Here is a 19,610-nt window from a genome sequence, read left to right as displayed (position 1 = left end):
GAGACGGTCTTCTGCAACAAATCCAAACAAACAGCGGAACTCTCCAACTTGGGCTACAGCAGTCAAGTGGCAGAGGGAAAAAGTTTGCGTGCGTGATTGGTAGTCGACGCGCCCTCGGGCGGTTCAGGGTGGAGGTCCTCATGCGGAGGCCAAAATGACAGCGCTGTCCCCGATGGCGTGACACCAGGGCCGGAGCGAGGCAGCTGTTTTGGGAGTGCCCCGCGCGCCATTAAAGCTGACTTACGAGCACGCCGGCGTTGCACGCCACACAAGCGCGCACTGTCTCTGAACGCCCACTTGAAACGCGGCGGGGCCGGCACTCTAGCACGCATCCGCAAATCATGTCACAGTGGAGGTGCCGCGTTTTAAGTTTGGAAAATACCGTTGGAATTAAAAAGTTGCTTTAGAGCAATTTGACTTTTTCAAGACCTTCATCAAATTGTGTTCAATGATTTATATACAGGAAGAGAATAAACTCCGTCCTTTTACCAGGATTAAACAAAACTTGATGCTGCCTTTTTTCGTTCTTTTATAATCAGCGGTAAAACAAAAGTCGGTTTAACGAAGGGCAGCCGATTCTCCCAGTGGACTCACAAACCGGGCTGATCTCATACTGAGCATCGCTGCCATCTACTTGTGGTTGTGCGTCAGTTAAATTGAAATTTACAGTTTCAGAAAACAGGAGAGTGTTGTATCACAGAAGAGAACAGTTAATAGAACCCGACGCAAAACGTCAGTCGGTACTTAACCCGGGTTAGGAACGATTACAGGGACGGACAAAAACCCATTTCCGTCCTTTGTCCGCCCCCTCCTTTTTAAAAAAAAATCTTTAGGACACACGGACAAGCCGTTCCGTCCCTGGGACGAAAAGCCCCATCTCTGATTAAAACACACCTGCATTTGCATCATACATTTGTTGAACTGCAGTTGTTGTTGCTACATCTATTCTAGTATGATGCCACGCCAACCTTTTCATCAACAATTTGACAAAGACTGCACGGATTGGTTCATTTGGCACACGCCACAAATTTTGATAGTGTAAACACACAGCTACCGAGAAAGTATAAATGTATCAAAATTAACAATAGTGATTGGTGGAATGGGTGCTGATAGAACAACACTTTTATAAGGATAAATGCTACCAAATGCTACTGGAATGAGAAATGTCCCAAACAAAACAAAACAAAACAAAACTGGGGCTTTAAGTTGAGACCATTAACCTTCCCATGGCATGCTCTGAGCTGGAAGGCAGGGCAAAGGGTGGAAGGTGGAGGGAGGTAAGGAAGGAAGGAAGCAAGAAGGAAGGAAGGAGGAGGCAGAGTGGTAAAGAAAAGGAGAAGAAGAAAAGCATGAGAGCCAGTACAGTACCTTGTGGAATTCAAGTGGTGTGTGGAGAAAGAGTCCTGGACCGATGCCACAAACGGGCAGGTCAAAAGACTGCAAAGAGAAACAAGCATTCTGACACTCAGAACTCCCCTCTTGATGCATTTTCAGCATTGATTTGATCCTCTTTTATGGGGGGGGGGTGGGGCGGTTAAAACACTGGATGGTTCTTGTGAGCGGAGAACACGGGAGATATGAATAATTTGTGTAAACCAGATGAAGTTAATAATGAAGCGCTCTTATTGCTAGATTTGGCAACTTTTCAGATTACCCAGTAACTTTTTTTCTCCAAAAAGCACCTGGCAACAAATGTTGCTACTTTAGGCCTACTTTGGAAACGTTTAGAGACGTATTCACTTACTTGTGAGTCAACATTAGTTGTAAAGATGTACAATAGATGCATTATTTTAGTGGCTCAGACAAATATGAACAAAACAAAACTATTATGTGTTGTGTTCACAGATAAGCAAGTAAGATAGATCGCTAGCTAAGCAGATCGTTAGCTAGCTAGCTAACCGGATAGTTTACCAGATAGCTAGCTAGATTGATAGATAGCTAGATTGCTAGCTAGATCGCTAGAAAGATAGATAGACTGCAACTGTTATGAAATGCGCTATATAAATAAAGTTGTATTGTGGTAGCTAGGTAGGTAGGTAGCTAGCTAGCTGGCTAGCTAGATAGCCAGATAGATAGCACAAAAGCAAAGCTGGATGCCGCATTACCAATATATGAAATCATCACAAAGGGGCAATGTAGTTTTCATTTTTATCAACAAATAGATCCACCAAAAGCAACGTGCCGTGAAAATGTGTTGGCAACACTGTATGTCATGCCAGGGACCCTCTAAAGTCGAGGCCAGACAGCATGTGACTTGAGACTTGATGGCGATGGTTGTTATATCAGGATCAGATTAAAAGTGGAGTAATGGTGACTAGAAAGGGGGGGGGGATCGTAATTGCACTGGAATGACTCACTGAGTGTTGTCCGTCACCACAGAGAGGGGAATATCCTCACACATGCAGTCCAGCTCGTCAGTCAGGCTGCTAGCGCGGGTGATGTCCATGGACATGCTGTTGCCGTGGGTCATCTTCACTAGAAATATTAAAAAGATCACCGTTGGGGTTGGGATGCCTTTTGTTCACAAATACAAGTACCAGTATTGAAAAATTCACCTGTTAGCATTTTTTCCGATGAAACTAACACTTAGCCATTCACTGAAAAACTCACCGATTTGTGTTTTGTGCGTACTTTCTATGCACGAGATGGTGCCAAAGTAGGAAAGTAGTAATTGTGCAATTTTTTTTTAACATCTTTGTTTGTCAGAGAGGAGCAAACTTTACACTGATTGCTAGTGAAAGTTACAGATTTAGCAAAGCCTGTTAGCTTGGCATTTGGAGGAACAAACAAACTTTTTTTTTTTTCTTCTAATTCTGTATCTAATTTTATTTGGACAATGTATGGGAATGTGTGTGTGTTTTTCTTTTAAAAAATAGCACATACAAGAAAAAGAAAGTGAAAGATACCTGGAGAGGAAGGGCAGCTCAGAGTGAAAGAAGACCAAGAATGATGACGAGGGCCTGGGTGTCATTCGATGCAAAAGACAATTAAAGGAAAAAGACACCGGATTGAACACAGCAATTATACATTCAGTACTGCAAAAGACTGCCACAATTCTGTTTTTTCCATCAACATGTTTTGATTGGTGGAGTCATGACAGCCAGACAATGAGCAGTTTGTGATCCATACCGATCACGATTTGCCAGGTCAAGACATGACTACAGTTTGCTTGGCACTGTTTGTGTCCACTTGGGGACAAAGGGGATGCCAGCCTGCACGTCGAACTAAAACAACGTCTGGCTGTCATGAAAGAAGCAGGCCTGCGAATGATACACCCAGAAAAACAAGACGAAGAACTCGAAGAAGAAAACGATAAAGGTAAAGCCATCGCCCTCGCTGCATATTTCAACTGTTAAATGTTGTTAATGGCAGTCAAGTTAAGCAAACTCACCTGTTTGTTTGAACATTCGGGTGAGTCCTGTGGAGAGAGAGTGCATAATGTCTTTAGGGACCGCATACGACCAGTCACATATCATCGCTGTCCTGTGAAAAACACGTATGTCCAATTTTGGGGGAAAAAAAGAATTTTCACGTTAAGGCGGAAAGACCATTCATGTAAAAATAAGAACATTGAAAAAAAAAAAATGGACATCAGTGTTTTTCACAGGACAGTGATGATGCAATTATGGTTTCTGCAACATACTAAAACGGTTGTTATATATTCATGACGCTTCAAACCGAGTTTGAATGAGTTGATAAATATAGCTGCTTTTATATGATTATTCTTTAAACGGGAAGTCAACCCAAAAATGGCATTTACACTTATATGTTGTCTGCGCCCTCACTAGTCTAAATTGCGTTTGTGACATATGAGTGAAGAAGCAAAATCCACCCATTTTTATCCATCTCAGGGGGGCGGCCATTTTGGCACTTGCTGTCAACCGAAAACGACATCACAGTTGCTCAGGGCTCAAGTAACAACCAATCACGGTTCACCTTTCTGAAGCCGACAGGTGGATTTTGATGCTTCATTCGTATTCCACAAACACAACATTAACTCATTCACTGCCGCCGACGTATTTATTTGTCTTTTCACAGTTCAGCGATTCAATCCCAGGAACGTATTTAGATTTTTCTCCATTTATTTCAAACGTTAGTGTAAAAGTGACTCTGAAAATGTCTGGCAGTGAATGAGTTCATCAAGTTTAGACTAGTCATATATTTGAAATAAAACAATCGACATGTAACGGAACAAAATATTTCTTGTTATATATAGATATACACAAATATATATACATATACATATAATAGATATCATATTAAGAAGTTACAGACATTAGAATGTGAAAGCTACATACAGTACGTTGTACAGGTTCTTGTTAGTATTTAGACCGTTTTTAATACGTGATGAAAATCAATTTCCAGAAATTCAGTCATGGCCTAAATATATTTTGTAATATTTTCCCACTTGTTACTATACTAAGCGGAATATATTTTACAGGCTGGGATCCATTCAATAGTTTCAAATACGTCACTGCTTTTTTTTTTCCCCCCGGTCGCACACTTTGACAGGAAAGGGTCACAAAGCATGTGCATTAACTTGCCGTCCGGGGTCAATTTGTGTGCCTTTTAATAACAGGAAGTTTACGCACCACCCACTCCGCTAACTAACCTGTCGTAAACACTGTATTAGTTGGCGTCACGTGTGCCAACAATACACGTACTGCAGGGGGAATTCACGACACGCATGGACACGTATCAGTCAACAGCCCTGACCTCTTGGAGACGCTAATGGCGTCCAGGTGTCCCACCAGAGACACCTGGCAGCCATCTTGGCATAGAGTGACTGCTAATGGTGTCAGAAAACAAGAGCAAGAATGAGCAAAACCCTCCTAATTGTACATTCTCTCTTTATATAGTCGTTGAAGTCGTTTAAAGAAGTCAACCGAAAAACGTTCTTTACAATAATACGTTCTATGCGCCACCACTAGTCGAAACAGGACGTTCCGATTTATGTTGTGTTTGTGGAATATGAGTTCAAGCGGAAGTCAACCCAAACATTTTTTTTTTTCAATTGTATATAGTGTTTTATGTTAATTTACTGGTCAACACTTGTGTAATGGCCTTTTTATTGGTCATTATTATCATTATTATTATTTACTGTTTGTAAAGTCGTTACAGCTCCAGCCGTTATGAAATGCGCTATATAAATAAAATTGTATTGTATTGTAAGAATATGTTCCCAGAAGGCCCACTGGTTGAAACACGGCATTCTGATCAATTTTGCATTAGCAGCAAAATGCACTCGTTTTTAGCCATGTCCGGGGGCGGCCATTTTGTGTCTTCTGTCGACTGAAAATGACATCACAACTCCTCGCAACGACCAATCACGGCTGACCTCTTTTCTGAATCTGAGCCGTGTTTGGTCGTTGTGAGCACTTGTGATGTCATTTTCAGTCGACAGAAGACAAAATGGCCGCCCCCAGAAATGGCTAAAAACGACTGGTTTAAGACTTATTCCACAAACGTAATATTTATCAGAATGCCCTGTTTCAACTAGTGGGCTTGCATAGAACATATTCTTGAAAAAAAACTTTAACCACTTTAAGCATTAAAATCCACCCGTTTTTTTAGCCGTCTGAGGGGACGGCCATTTTGCCACTTGTTGTCGACTCAAAATGACATCACAGTAGCTCAGGGCTCAGATAACAACCAATCATGGCTCAGCTTCAGGAATAAGGCGAGCCGTGATTGGTCATTACCTGAGCTCAGCAACTGTGATGTCATTTTCAGTCGGCAGCAAGTGACAAAATGGCTTGTGCGTGTTTCCCTATTCAATGGGGGACAGTTTGCCGTACCTTCCACGGTGCTACTCGGCTCCTCCGTGAAGAAGGAGACGTCCTTCTTCTCCACGGAGTCGTCAATGTGATCGTAGGTGATTTGAGGGATGGACACGGCCCGCTCCGACGACACCGTCACGGAGCCGTTACCTCGCATTGACTTCCGCCTCCTCTTGGGGCCCTTTTTCTGAAACACACAACAAACATCCCAGCTCGGAAAGGATACAGTAAATTTGTAACTACTGGCTTTCCATTTACCAATTGAATACTCCAACGGATAAACAATTAAAAAAAAAATAACACACAAAAATGTCAAATTACAAAAATGATTAGGAAAATAGCACTCTATATTGCACCTTTTAAAAACATATGGTAATGACATAATTAAAAGGAGTGTAAAATAAATGTGGGGTTTTTTTGCCACATTTTTTGCTTTAAATTCATTGACATTGTGCTGCTCCTTCTGGTGTACGTGCCTTGGCTACTTGGCGGCAGTAAGTCAAATTAATCATTCTTAATGGAGAATAAAAAAAATACATGCCTGTGAGTGTCGTCATTCTTTTCTGTCAAGTCTGTCAACTTGTATTGCTGCACCGTTTATGTTCAAATATCCATCGCTTAAAGAGTTATCTAATATTGCAACACCGATGCTACCCATTAGCCCACCTATGCTATTTCCAACTGTTTGTTAGCATTAAGCTAACTTTTCTGAAGCAAAGCGGTTCTTTTAAATTCATAACGTGTTATGAATCCAATTTAATTTAAATTCATAACGTGTTATGTTCAGTTTGACAATAAAAGTTAACCGGCGGTTAAAATAAACACCTTGAAGCCTCTTTTTTGAAGACTTTTTTTTCATCTGCCAAACGGCCGCTCGTTATAAAATGAGTTGTCGAGTTGAGTTCACTGCCGCCACATAACGCTCGCATCTCACTTTTTGCTACTTAATTCTTGTGAAAGTTCTTTCGGCCAGTGCGTGACTCAATGACTTTCCGCGCATCCCAGTTCACAGAACCCAAAAAAAAAAAAGTGCCTGACGGACGCCAACGCCGTACGCACACAAGCTCAAATTTTCAGTGGCAGGCGGTGCGGTCCGAAAAGCAAATGAGGTTGACTGAGCCATTCAAAAGGGAGTCGGTGACGGTGGAGGTGGAGAATTTAATAGGACGGAAAGGATGGAGGGAATACGAAAAGGAGAAGAGAGCGATAAACCAATTATGCAAAGAGGGAAGATGGGGGGGGGGGGGGCGAGCGAGGACGGCAAATATGGAAGAGAGACAAAAGGTGTCGGAGGAAAGTCACATGTGGCGACAGAAAAGAGCGGAAGCCGCCTCATCCCCCCCACCCACCCTTTTTAGGTGCGGGTTCAATGCTACACAAAGATTGTTTTGTTGTTGTTCTGCTAGACAAAGGTTTAGTCCCATGAGAAAGGCGGCGGTGACATCATCTCAACTGACTGAGTCTTTGTGCGCACCAGACAAAGGCATCGAGTCATCCTGGTGGAGTCAGGAGGAGGGGGACCGCGTGTGTGTGTGTGTGTGTGCGTGCGTGTGTGCGTGTGTGTGTTTGTGGGAACTTCACTTGCCCTTTCATGCTGCTCGGCCGAGGTGCAACACAGCTAATATTGTTGTGAAAGGTGAAGGAACGGCGCTAGCAGACAATGCACTGCAGGCTAGACATGCAAATGTGCCACGGCTATCACATGTGGAGTTCTTGCCGATTAATCGGAAGTGGAAATTGAAATTGAAAGAGCCCAAAAAAAGCGCCTGGATCTTTTAGGTAGCAATAAAGTTCATTTTGCGGGTGTGGATCTGCAATGCATCCCATGACCCCTTTCTACCACATGTTTGCCTCTTTAGGTTTTTAGCGGCAAATCCAGGAAGTGATATGGTCGTCTCACCTATATTGAGCCAAAGCACGTTTTTCACGTGAGAAAAATCTCACCAAATAACAACGTTGTAAAAAGTGAGCACAAAGGTTCATTTGGTACCTTCTGCCATCTTACGTAGAATTGTTTCTGCATGACACTTTATGGCATTAACGACATCTGTAGTACATGAATCATGAATTTCAGTGATGCTTTTTTTTGTTTGTTTGTTTGTTTGTTTGTTTTTTGTGGGGGTTGGGATTTGGAAAACCTCACCAGATCTGAGTTAAGCCGAGACGGAATTGCCAAGTGGTAAAATTAGCACTATGCTGAGAAGTTTTGTTTCGCTTATCTTATATCTATATTTTAACTACAGTACTGTATATGCGGGCCCATATTGTTTTTTTAATATTTTGGTTGCCCAAAATGATCAAAATGTAGCGGTAGTTGGTCACAGTTTGTAGTCGGAAAACACTAACAGAAGCCCGTTTAAAATCATACGCGCACCGGCCCGTCGCCGGGTATTATTTTTTCCGGCCGGACAAAATGCCGAAAGGATACCCCGGCTATAGACGGAAGCTGATAAACGAACCACAAAATTTTGAGTAAAATGCCCAGCCCTGCCAATACAGATCAACAGACATCTAGCAACAACACTCCAAGTTTGTGTAAACATGTTTATGCATCTCATTAAATGCAGTGTGTGTCATCTTCATTTCAGATTAATTAAGATACAAAATTGTTAGCCCCACAAGTGTCAATCCATTTTCTCCGTTACGTTTCAACCGCGGGTAAACCGCCAACGTTGTCCATTCATCTCCTCCTGAGCGAGTCAACATAAAAAGGAATTCTTACCGATATGTTCAGCTTCCTGACAGTGGGGCTGGAGTTGTCCGATTCCATTGCGCTGATGGCCTCTGGACTCAGGACGTACATTTTCCACGTGGCCGCACAGCCGTTGGGTTTCTCCGCTGCGTAGCAGCGCCAAAGTGTCTGAGGGACATATATGGAATTAGACTCAAATAGGTCTACAATTTTTTTTGGGGGGGGGATGCGGTTTACGAAGTTGAAGTGGGTGACACTAACGGGAGTTCACCGTATTATGTCGGAGAAAATCGGCTGTGCTGTCAATTCCTAATTTTGCCAAGGCTTATTCTCTACGTACGCTTAGCTAGCAAGTTGTGACCTAAAAAAAATAAAATAAACAAAGTGGTTACCTGGATGAGGGAGGCTGCGGCAGGGATTTGTCTATTGAAGTGCTTTTGTCTCTGCTTCTGCTGGACCTTCAGGGCGAACCCTGATCCCAGGATACCCTGAGCCGGGAAGATCAGGTTGCACTCGCATCACGGCAGGCGGCGGAACAATGTCGAGGGGAACAATTAGTGACACTTACAGCCGGCAGAGCAAAGAAGGAGATGGCAAAGACGCTGAAACAGGAGGCGATGGCCTTGCCGATCCACGTTTGAGGAATCTTGTCCCCATAGCCGATTGTGGTCACAGTCACCTCGGGAGAGAAGAGAGACAAGGAGGTTCGACTTACATTTTAGAAGCAGCATATAATGTTTTTGTTTTTTTTACAGCAGATGTTGGTAAGATTTTGCCACCAGGACTTTGGGTGTGAGTTTCCATAGAACCGTCACATGAAAAACTGTAAATGCCATGCAAACTAATTCATTGCGCCCCATTTGTAACATCGTATGTCGGTGCAGTCTTAAATCAAGGGCCACGTGGAATATTCACTGAAATGTATTTTATGTACTGTATTTATCTTTTGTGTAGTATATTTTTCAATAAAAGAAAAACAAATCTGTGGTTATGTAAGCAGACTGGCCTTAAACGGTTTAAAACAGCCTAAAATACAGTTGGTATTTTTGCTCTATGACGGGTGTAACAAAAAAAAACAAAAAAACTTGAATGGGAAAAATCAGTTTTGATTTGACAAGCGGAATCAAATCGAGCTTTAATTGAATTTGCCACATCCTTGAATCGTATCGCGCCCCATGTATCGAGTTACGTATCAAATTGTCTTTTTTATGAGAGCTGTACACTAGTAAATCGTTTTGAGGTTTCTGATGATTTGTTGCTTCTTTGGATATTTGAACTGAATCGCAATTCTATTCAATCGAACCAAATCGAATTATTACGTTTTAAAATCTTTACATCCTTGAATCCTATTGTACCGCATGTATTGAGAGTCGTGCGCAATCGGTGGAGGTATGCAGAAGCCTAATATCTATAATTAAAGTGGGGAAATATTCATATATAATCGTTTCAGAACATTGATATAATTCTTCCCTGTCGTCTTTTGTGACAATGACAATTTGTGTAAGTGTGGACAAATGAGTGAAGATATTTACAGGATGGCTATCAGTTAACGATGCTAAAATGAGACTTAAATCATTCCGGGTACTGTGTATAAAATTATAAAAATGATAACAACCCACTCCGTTTGTGGGCACCTCTCAGGGCACTTCAGGTCATCTTACTGAGAAATTGCGCAATCGAGTGATCGCGGAAGTGACTTGAGTCGATGAGGAGCTGCATGGCTGAGATCTTTACAGCCAAGGGAGGACAAACAGTGAGTTGTATAACCTCTGGAACCGATTCATTCGATTTCCATTGTTCCTTATTGGGGGAAATTCATTGAAAACCCGAGCAAATGGAAATCGGAACTCCCCCCTTATAATGAAGCAGGGCCCTGGCGGGAGGACGACAAAGTTGGGGGTCGGGGGGGGGGGGGGGGGGGGGGGGGTGATTGCAAGTGAGAGAAAGTGAGGGAATGTGATCCAATCCTGGCATGGGCTTGCTCTCCAGCTGTGTCCCGCACCTGCACGTGGGGGTGCGGGGGGAATTGTGGGGGGGGGGGGGGACTGTGCCAAAGCTCAGTGCACTGACATTCTTGTCAGCACACACACACACAAAGTCTCAACTCATTCTACCCGAACAGAAGATCATTGCTCTCAAGTTTACAGTCTCAGCAAAACAAAAAAAAAAAAAAGTTGCAAATCCCCCCCGTCGTTGTGATTCTTCTTAGAGCATTGTGAGCGGAGCCGCTCATAGGAGAGCTTGCTCAGGCGCACCGAGCGCCACGACCCCTCCGAGCCTCGTTACATAAAGGCCGTAATCCCGCAATTAAAGTTTTAATTAAGGGAAGCGACACTTTATATTGCGGCTCTAAAAAGTTCCGTGAGCCAAAGAGCCCCAAGGTGAATGGTTGATTACCTTTCCCTTTGTTGCAGCCCGGTCCCCTGCACAACACCGCCATAGGTTTCTCATTACGGCCCTCTTTCGATTCAAATGTTTAATTAACTGCTCGCTCGGGAAACTGGAGCCCTCGCGCCCGGGCGAAGCGGGGCATCACAACACGCCACGCAAAGGGCGGGAAGAAAAACACAAAGAGGGTCAATAACTGCTCACACCCGGGTGGTCAGACATCGACACCGCACCTCCGCCCGCCCCCACACTTGAAAGAGCCTTGTACAGATCATTTGTTGCAGCCGTTCGGTGCAAGAATCTTCTTTTTTCTTTTTCCACGTGCATGTGATGTGGCTGCTCAAGTATGTTAGGAAGCCCTAAGTAGCTCTCTCGAAGAATCCCAGCCAGAGATTCATTGCAAACAAACTATTAAGCATAGCTGGGCGTTTTACTAAAAATTCACCTTCCGCCTACAGCCGGGCTACCTTTCCGCCATCCGTCTATCCGACATTTTACCCGGCTGGACCAAATAGCAATAGTCTACAGGCCGGTCCGACTATCAGTTTAAACGGGCTTCCGTTAGTGTTTCCGATTACCGACTTTTAAGAAAAAAAATAATAAAAATACCGCCAAAATGGGCGTCCATCATAGGCAGACCGGTCCGTCACATAGAGGCGGTATGCCCTGCTCTACTATTTAGTACACAAGGAGGATCAGAGCAAAACTGTATATTCAAGAACGGAACGCATGTGCTCTGCTACAAAAAAAAAAAAAAAAAGGTTTTGAATCTAAAAACATATCTTTTGAGCTAGCTATATAGCTAGCTAAATTGTTGGGTATCAATCAACACTATTGAGCTAGCTTGATAGATATTTAGCTAGCTAGGTATCAACAGTATTGAGCTGAAGCTAGCTAGCTAGATATCGATCAACTGTATTAAGCTAGCTATCTAGCTAGCTAGGTATCAATCAACAGTATTGACCTAGCTACGTAGATATTTAGTGAGCGAGGTATCTTTCAACAGTATTGAGCTGAAGCTAGCTGGCTAGCTAGGTATCTATCAACAGTATAGAGCTAGCGAGCTAACTGTGCGGCCCAGTACCTCCGTGGACTGGTGGTTAAGGACCACTGGCCTAAATGCTAAATGTCCCCTGCAAGAATAAGCAGTATCCAAAATGGCTGGATGATGCTGCCTCGCTTTATAGTGGCATGGCCGCTTACCACACCCCACCATAGGGCATCAGCATAGCTGGAGAAGCCCGTCTTGCCCTCCTCGTCCACAGCGTCCTTCTCGGCCAAGTAGACAAAGTAGGATGAGAAGATCAGGCCCAGGAAGCCAATGTATAGCGTGGTGATCAGCTCCTAACAAAAAAAGTATACATACAGTGTGTACGAAATGGAAGCATATTTCAAATGACAGGCATCTTTTGACTGACTTTTCGCAACAAAAGTCAGTTGTACGCAAAGGGAATTGGAGCAGATCAGAAAGATAGGTATTGCAATTTTTGGTGCCAAAGGAGGTAAGCTACGAATCCCTTCATCGCAGAAGACAACTGGTCAAAGTCTGACCTTATTTATGAGAGTTTCATGTATTTATAATCATGCTCTGCCCACATGGAATAATTTGCCAAAAGAAGTGAAGTCAGCCTTGAATCTAAATGCTTTTAATTCTAGGTTAAATCTATGATAATACCTGTGATTAAGATCTTTGAAAGCACTTTCACAATTTTTTTTCAAAAATTGTTCTTGTACTGCATGTTCTTTTAGTAATTTTCGTATGCTACTGTTTCTTTACTTTGCTTTGCATCCTAGGCATTCATGTTCTAACGTCTCCGACGCTCCAATTTTGTGGAACCTCATCTGTTTTTATCCCATTATCAACCTCATCCACCAAGTTTGTAGAACACTGAAAGCCATGTTTTCTTCTGCTGGGATTATAGATTACGAAAACTAACAAAATAAATAAAATGGGGGAAAAAAAATGTTAATGAAATCAAATAAAAACAAAAAAGTTGAAAAAAAAAATACTAAAACGTGTTCTAAGATATTGCTAAATGTAATTGAATTTAAAGAAAAAATCAAATTCAAAATGAAATAAAAAACAACTATAATTAAAAAAAATCCCCAAATCTATTAAAACCCTGCTAGCAACCCGCGCTGGGGAAAAAAAATGCATCAACCACTTCCGCTAGGCTGAGCGCATCATTTCATAAAAGGATCATCCGACAAAAGGCGGGATGGCGACGGTACATCTTAACGCACCATCTCGACTCGCTCTTGTGGCGCATCAAAGAGAGATGAACGTCGGGTCTGATCGCGGCGTTCAGCCATCGGCCCGTGAAAAAGAGAGGACCAGCTTGACTCGATCTGTTTCCTGCTCTGCTTTATCCTTATAAAGCCTGCACTGCTGTGGCTTATTTGTGCACGTGCGCACGTATCTGGATTAGTTGCCGTCTAGTGAAGGTTTAAGCAGTTTGACGTTAGCAACAAGCGGGCAAAGCGCTGCTCATCGGTCGAAAGCAGCGAGGGATAAAAACTGAAATGGAATAAAATGAGGGAATAAAATGTTTTGAGCTAGTACTTAAAGGTGAAATCCCCTATTCTCCATCTTTTTACTCCAAATAACACCTCAAAAAAAATACATTGCGCAAAAGTACAATTAATATTATTGCAATCCACTGCAACATTATGGACAGTGTCAGCGCTACACTTAATTATAAAGGGGAAAAAAATTACTTAAATAATGACTCAATCTTTATTATGTATTAAACCAGTTAAATAAAAACTGTACCTAAATAAATGTTTGAAAAAAGAGAGGCAATCAATGAATCAACAACTACTTAATTATCAAATTAATCGACAACTATTTTGATGATTAATTAATCGTTTGGATACACTTGTGTAAGTTAAAATAGTCACAATTCTTGGAATTTCGGCCTCTTAACAGCAAATATTCTCAGATTTCGATAGTCCTCCATGAAAGCACAGAGTTCAATCAGAATAAGACAAAAAACCATTTGATTGTACTTTGGAAAACAATGATCAATATTTTTGCCTATTTTCTGACATGTCATGGCTCAAACCTGAAATTGAATCATAAACATTATTATTATTTACGTTTGTGTATTCTTTTTCTTTTTTAATACAGGGATGGGGAGTACAAAATGTTTTTGTTTATCCAATAAATAGATCAATCAACAACAACAAAAACAAATCGACATATTAACTGATTATTTAAATAACCGTTAGTCACAACCCTATAAAAGATTAAATACAAACGAACGTATAAAAGTTAAATACAACTGAACTGTGCAAATGAATTGTACTGCCTTTCTCTTTTTGGTTTTTTTTATTTGCGAAAGCGTTTGTTCCCTCTGCCCTCTGAAAAAAAAAATGGAGTCACAATACACATTAGTTTGACTTCTTTTTATTGTTTTATTTTTGTTCTTATTCATCGACAAATAACTTGGCATAAATGTCTGACAGGCAAACTTTCAAACGCGACACTGTTGCGTGGCTTCGGACGCACCTGCCGATGGATGAAGACCACAGATCCCAGCAGCCTCCACGTTCCACCCTGTCGATCCACGTGGAGCATGCGCAGGATTTGCAGGAAACGGATGCCTCTGTCAAACACACACATCTCAGCGTTATGGCTCACCAGCGAGCAGTGATGAAAATCAGCTCTACCTGATGGCGGACGTGGCGAAAACTTGGCCGTTGGAGCCCACGGCGAGAACAATGATGGAGGCGATGACCACAATCAAGTCTGTGACAAGAGAATGATTACATCTTTGCGTTGGCTTTAACTCATTCACTGACGGACGTTTTCAGACCTCTCTTTTATCCTAACGTTTGAAAAAAATATGGAAAAAAAATATAAGTCAATTCCTGGGTTCGAACGGCTGGGCTGTGAAAAGACAAATAAATTCACCTTTGGCAGTGAATGAGTTAAATGAGCTCGATGTGAATCGGCAGGCCGCGTTCATTCTATCCAATAGGAAGAGGTGGCAAAAGTGATCGTACTCTGTATACGTATTGGGAGTGGAAGTACAGATACATCTTGAGTACAAAAATAAATAAATAAATAAAGGCCATTTCAAGTAGAAGCACCGATTTAACTCCTGTACTTAAAACGGAAGTCAACCCAAACATATTTTTTTCAAGAATATGTTCCCAGCAGGGCCACTAGTTGAAACAGGGCATTCTGATTAATTTTGCGTTTGTGCAATATAAGTTGAGCAGCAAAATGCACTCATTTTTAGCCATCTCTGGGGGCGGCCATTTTGTCTTCTGTCGACTGAAAATGACATCACAACTGCTCACAACGACCAATCACGGCGGACCTGTTTTCTGAATCGGACCCGTGATTGGTCGTTGTGAGCAGTTGTGATGTCATTTTCAGTCGACAGAAGACAAAATGGCCGCCCCCAGGGATGGCCAAAAACGAGCGGATTAACACTTATTCCACAAACGCAATATTTATCAGAATGCCCTGTTTCAAGGAGTGGGCTTGCATAGAACATATTGTTGAAAAAAAATATGTTTGCGTTGACTTCCGCTTTAAGTAAAAGCAGAACAGTACTTTTCTGAAGAATAAAAAAAAAAAAGTAACAAGCCCATTTTCATATAAGTAAGGAGTGGTGAATGAAAATCAACAAAATAACTAAAACTAAAATTGAAAACAAAAATTCGTTCGAAAGATAAAAATGCAAACCAACTGGAACTACATCTTACGTTTATCAAACTAACTTAAACGAGCTATAATTGGAGCGGAAATTTCCTTCATTTTTGTCTTTGTCAATTAATATAATACATGAGCTTTCAGGACTTTTAAAAAAAAAAAAAGTATTCATTCCAAACCCTCATTCAAACTAACTGAATTTAAAAAACAAACGTCAAAACGAAATAAAAAAATAACTCTAATGACAAATCCCGAACTATTATAACCCTGGTACAGATCTGTTTTCGAAAGCGGGGAGTAAAAAAAAAAATTCCCAGAAAATGATAAACCCAACTAAAGCCACAAACGCCTCTGTACTTTGCTACTTCCTGCCTACTGTCAATGGCAACCAAAGAAGAAAAGACCAGGTGCACCTATGATTGATATGGGCTTCCTGATGAAGCGGAGGCGTCCTTTGATGCCGGCGTATTTGCTGCGGCAGCCGGCCGACCACAGACGCACCACATACTCGCTGCCGAAGAACAGCACCAGCACGATTTCCTGCGGGACACAAAGCCACATGATTCCATTAGCGTCAAGGTAAGGGGTCGCCGATACAAGACGACAGGATGCGCGGCTAGATAAGGCAACGTCAAACTTACGCCGCCGTGTCATCCATCAGCGCCATATGAGCAGGTAGCGGACAAGTGTACGAGACACTGAAACGCAACGGCGGGCCCGCGTAGACCAGCTAGGAGGAAGGACAGCTAGCGGTGAAAGCTCACACTGAGAAGTGCTGGAATTTATCTTATGAAAAGCTACTTTTGAACTCTCGCTGCATCATTGGAAGAAGTCACTTTGGCCGTTATGTGCTGTAGTTCGAAGCAAACATGGTGCATCAGAACTTGGCTGTAATGCTACACACAAACGGAATAAGATGCTAACATTACTGAAGTTAGCTTCAAATGTTGGTGCTTTTAAATTTAGGTTAAAAACTGTTTTTTTTTTCCCATACTTAAAATCTTTCTGTAATAGATTTTTCAAAAATCATGTCCTTGCGCTGTACAGTGTAAAATGTTTTAGTAAACTACTTTATATTTCTCTAATTTGCTTTTAACTCATTCAGTGCCAGGGAATAAAATGTTTTTTTTTAAGTATAAATGAGTTCCTGGGATTGAATGGCTGGACCGTGAAAAGACAAATAAATACGTCAATGGCAGTGAATGAGTAAAATGTCTTAAATTCTTGAGTTTTTTTGTTTTTTTTAATATTCAAATTATTTTTGCTTTAAATGTTGTTTTGTAACTACATGAAGCACATTGAGTTACCTTGTTTGAAATGTGCTTTATAAATAAAGTTGCCTCGCTTAGGTGTTAACGTGAATGCGAAACGTTGTCTAGCCAATGGATTTTTTTTTTAAAAATGTTTATGATTAATCCGCTCCAGAAAGACAAATTAAAACTGAATCGTATGAAATCCAAAGCAGTATTTCCTACAGGAAATAAAAGTCCTTCTAATTCATCCATTTCAGACACACACAAATATGAACCAAAAATAGATTTTATAGACCTATTGCTTTACATACATAAACAGAGTTAAATAAATGCAGCATGAATGACAAAGTGGATAAATGAACATTTAACATATTTTTCCAGGTTTCCCGCTTTCTTTTATCACATGGCTCGCACTTGAAACTTGTACAGAGGACCAGCGCATACCTGCGAATTTTGATTTTTAAAAATATATTTTTCTCAATATTTGAGGATATTTTTTTTCAAACTTAATTTGGGGGGTGGGGGTACCCCATTTTTGGTCACCTCACAGATGAGAAGGAGGGCTGCGCCGCTGTGGGAGTGGCCTCAGCCGCGACTTCAATCACAGCAGCTCTTTTCATTCCGTTTAACCGCGATGCGCTAGCACTAGCATCCGACAGCACATCTGCACCGTGACGTGGCCACTTGGAGACGGACCCCAATGGCGCACATACGCTATCTGCCAAAATAGAGCCCCGTGGTGTCATGTACGACAAGGAGTCATTTGAAGATCACCAAATCAGTTTCAATTCTGAGCTCTTATTATCCCCCTTTCGTTGCTTCTTTTTACTTTGGCACGTTTCCCACGAACGTTCCACGCCGGCCGCGGCATGTTTTTGAAAATACATGACGTGTGAATTAATGAAGTCAGCCCGACAGGGATGGTGTTGGTGCCCGCCAAGTATGCATAATATTTAGCCACCGTCCTGCCATTTGGGGCGTGTGGGTGGCCGCCGGTAGAGGGCCACCCCTCGCATGAAACCCGATCCTCGCGGCCCTGCTGCAATAACACGGCACCGTGGAGCCCCAAAACAATGACCTGTCAATCAGAGCCGGCAATATTTGGACTGGAGCAACGTTGCTTTTTTTCCCCCCGCCCCCATCAGCAGAAAAATGTATAATAAGGAAGTACTGCGATACTACTTCAAGTTTGTGCCATGTTGTGTCAATAAGCCACAGGGTGCAGTTTAGGATTAATTGTGAGGTGGCCATTTTGGGATATAGAAACTAACACAGTAGTCACAATTGTGCTTTTTTTCAGCTGTAATTCTATTGTGTTATTATAGCGCTGAATTGAAATGGTCAATATAGTTCAAATACGCAGGGACAAATTTGCGATGTTTTTGCATGAAAACAATCCTCCAAAGAAACTCTTCCACATCATGGCATTGAGCAGGAGTTCAGAACATTCAGTAAGAGTCTTCCATCCTGTAAAAAGGTTTTCTAATCATTTGTTTTAATAAATCTTCCATTTTGGGGGGAAAAGAAATTTTAACAATAAATGTACTAGGAATAAATGACCTCTATCACCTTGATCAGGAGAGCGCAGCAATTTTATTTATTTTTTTTAAATCTATTTTTATATGCAGTATTTAAAATTATTACTGATTTGTATTACATTTTGCCTATTAATGCAAAATTCATATTATTGTTGTTATTGTTATTAGTTTTTTGGGGTTTTTGTGTACATAAACCACTAATGAATTTAAATTTAATGACAAATATCAAAACAATTAGAACGAAAACTTCATTTAAGGCATTTCCTTTTTTTTTGTGGACTAAGAAACTGTGAATGTTAAAATGGCAACAATGCAATTTCTCATGGTTGATATACAGTATTTTTATCATTAGTCTAACGATTCTAAAATAATTAGCTAAATATTAAAAGATGCTTTTTGCTTTGCTTTTTTTTTTTGTTTTTTTTTTTGTTTTTTTTTTGAAAAAACAATAGGCCCCAAAAATATTACTCCATCTCCCTTCCAGTACATTCGATTTCAACATCTGGATAATATTTGCGGGTCAAGGGTATACAGTACGCCGCAAATTCGGAAAAAATGTGAGCGGGGATTAAAGTCATAATTCGATAAAATGGGTCACCCAGATGTTGGGCCCATATGCGTGTTGGATACGTGGAAGCTATATGATGTTTACGGAAAACAGCAGTAATCTGCCACGGCGGGGGGAAAATACAGATTAGAAGAAAAAAAATGATTCAAGAGGAGATTCATACAAGTTAGTCTGAAGTGTTCTTAAACAAAACAAAAAAAGCATTTTTATGGCACTTTCTAGTCTTGTTGTGCACCATTAATGTGTGGACATGAGCAAATGTTGACTAGTCCACCAAAGACACAGAAGATGCGCTACTTCATTAGACCGTGGATGTGTGTGCACTCTAAAAACAGTTGGGCTAAAAAAATAACACAATTTTGTGTCAAAAATGGACCCATCCACTACTTGAGTCAATTTGACCCAATTTTCCGGGTTATTTTTGCAGAAAACAATACAAAACAACGCCCCAAAAAAATTGGGCTGTTTTGTACAAAACAAAGCAAGAATGTGGGTCAAATTGACCCAATTAGTGGATGGGTCCATTTTTGGCCCCAAATTGTGCTATTTTTAACCCAACTGTTTTCAGAGAGTATGTGTGTGTGTGTGTGTGTGTGTGTGTGCGCCTCCTGTCCATGGCTGCCTTTGCTTTACTTTGGCAGCTGCGCCCAAGGCCAAACATCCTCAAGGACCAATGACCCCCCCCCCCCCCGTTCCCCCCTCCCTCCCCCCGCCAGCTCTTCTGT

General features: G+C 41.5%; 1 protein-coding gene across 5 annotated transcripts in view; it reads right to left on the bottom strand.

The window, feature by feature from the left end:
* kcnq1.2 (potassium voltage-gated channel, KQT-like subfamily, member 1.2) overlaps positions 1-19,610 on the bottom strand; it is a 160,509-nt gene that overhangs the window by 124,822 nt on the left and 16,077 nt on the right. For 3 of the 5 annotated variants that reach the window (XM_086027107.1, XM_086027108.1, XM_086027110.1), the window contains 12 exons: positions 15,940-16,066; positions 14,533-14,611; positions 14,372-14,468; positions 12,064-12,204; positions 9,041-9,151; positions 8,865-8,960; positions 8,503-8,640; positions 5,799-5,967; positions 3,392-3,418; positions 2,907-2,960; positions 2,358-2,475; positions 1,369-1,437 (listed from right to left, as the gene is read on the bottom strand). In XM_086027107.1, coding sequence (XP_085883233.1) covers positions 1,369-1,437; positions 2,358-2,475; positions 2,907-2,960; positions 3,392-3,418; positions 5,799-5,967; positions 8,503-8,640; positions 8,865-8,960; positions 9,041-9,151; positions 12,064-12,204; positions 14,372-14,468; positions 14,533-14,611; positions 15,940-16,066 — 1,226 coding nt within the window. The remainder of the gene's footprint in view (positions 1-1,368; positions 1,438-2,357; positions 2,476-2,906; positions 2,961-3,391; positions 3,419-5,798; positions 5,968-8,502; positions 8,641-8,864; positions 8,961-9,040; positions 9,152-12,063; positions 12,205-14,371; positions 14,469-14,532; positions 14,612-15,939; positions 16,067-19,610) is intronic. The other 2 variants (XM_086027109.1, XM_086027111.1) reach the window with 2 other exon arrangements.

The sequence above is a fragment of the Filicampus tigris genome, chromosome 4 (assembly GCF_054856515.1).
Source record: "Filicampus tigris isolate MCC_2025a chromosome 4, RoL_Ftig_1.0, whole genome shotgun sequence".
In the NCBI taxonomy this organism is placed as follows: Eukaryota; Metazoa; Chordata; class Actinopteri; order Syngnathiformes; family Syngnathidae; genus Filicampus; species Filicampus tigris.
This window is presented reverse-complemented; position numbering and strand designations above follow the sequence as displayed.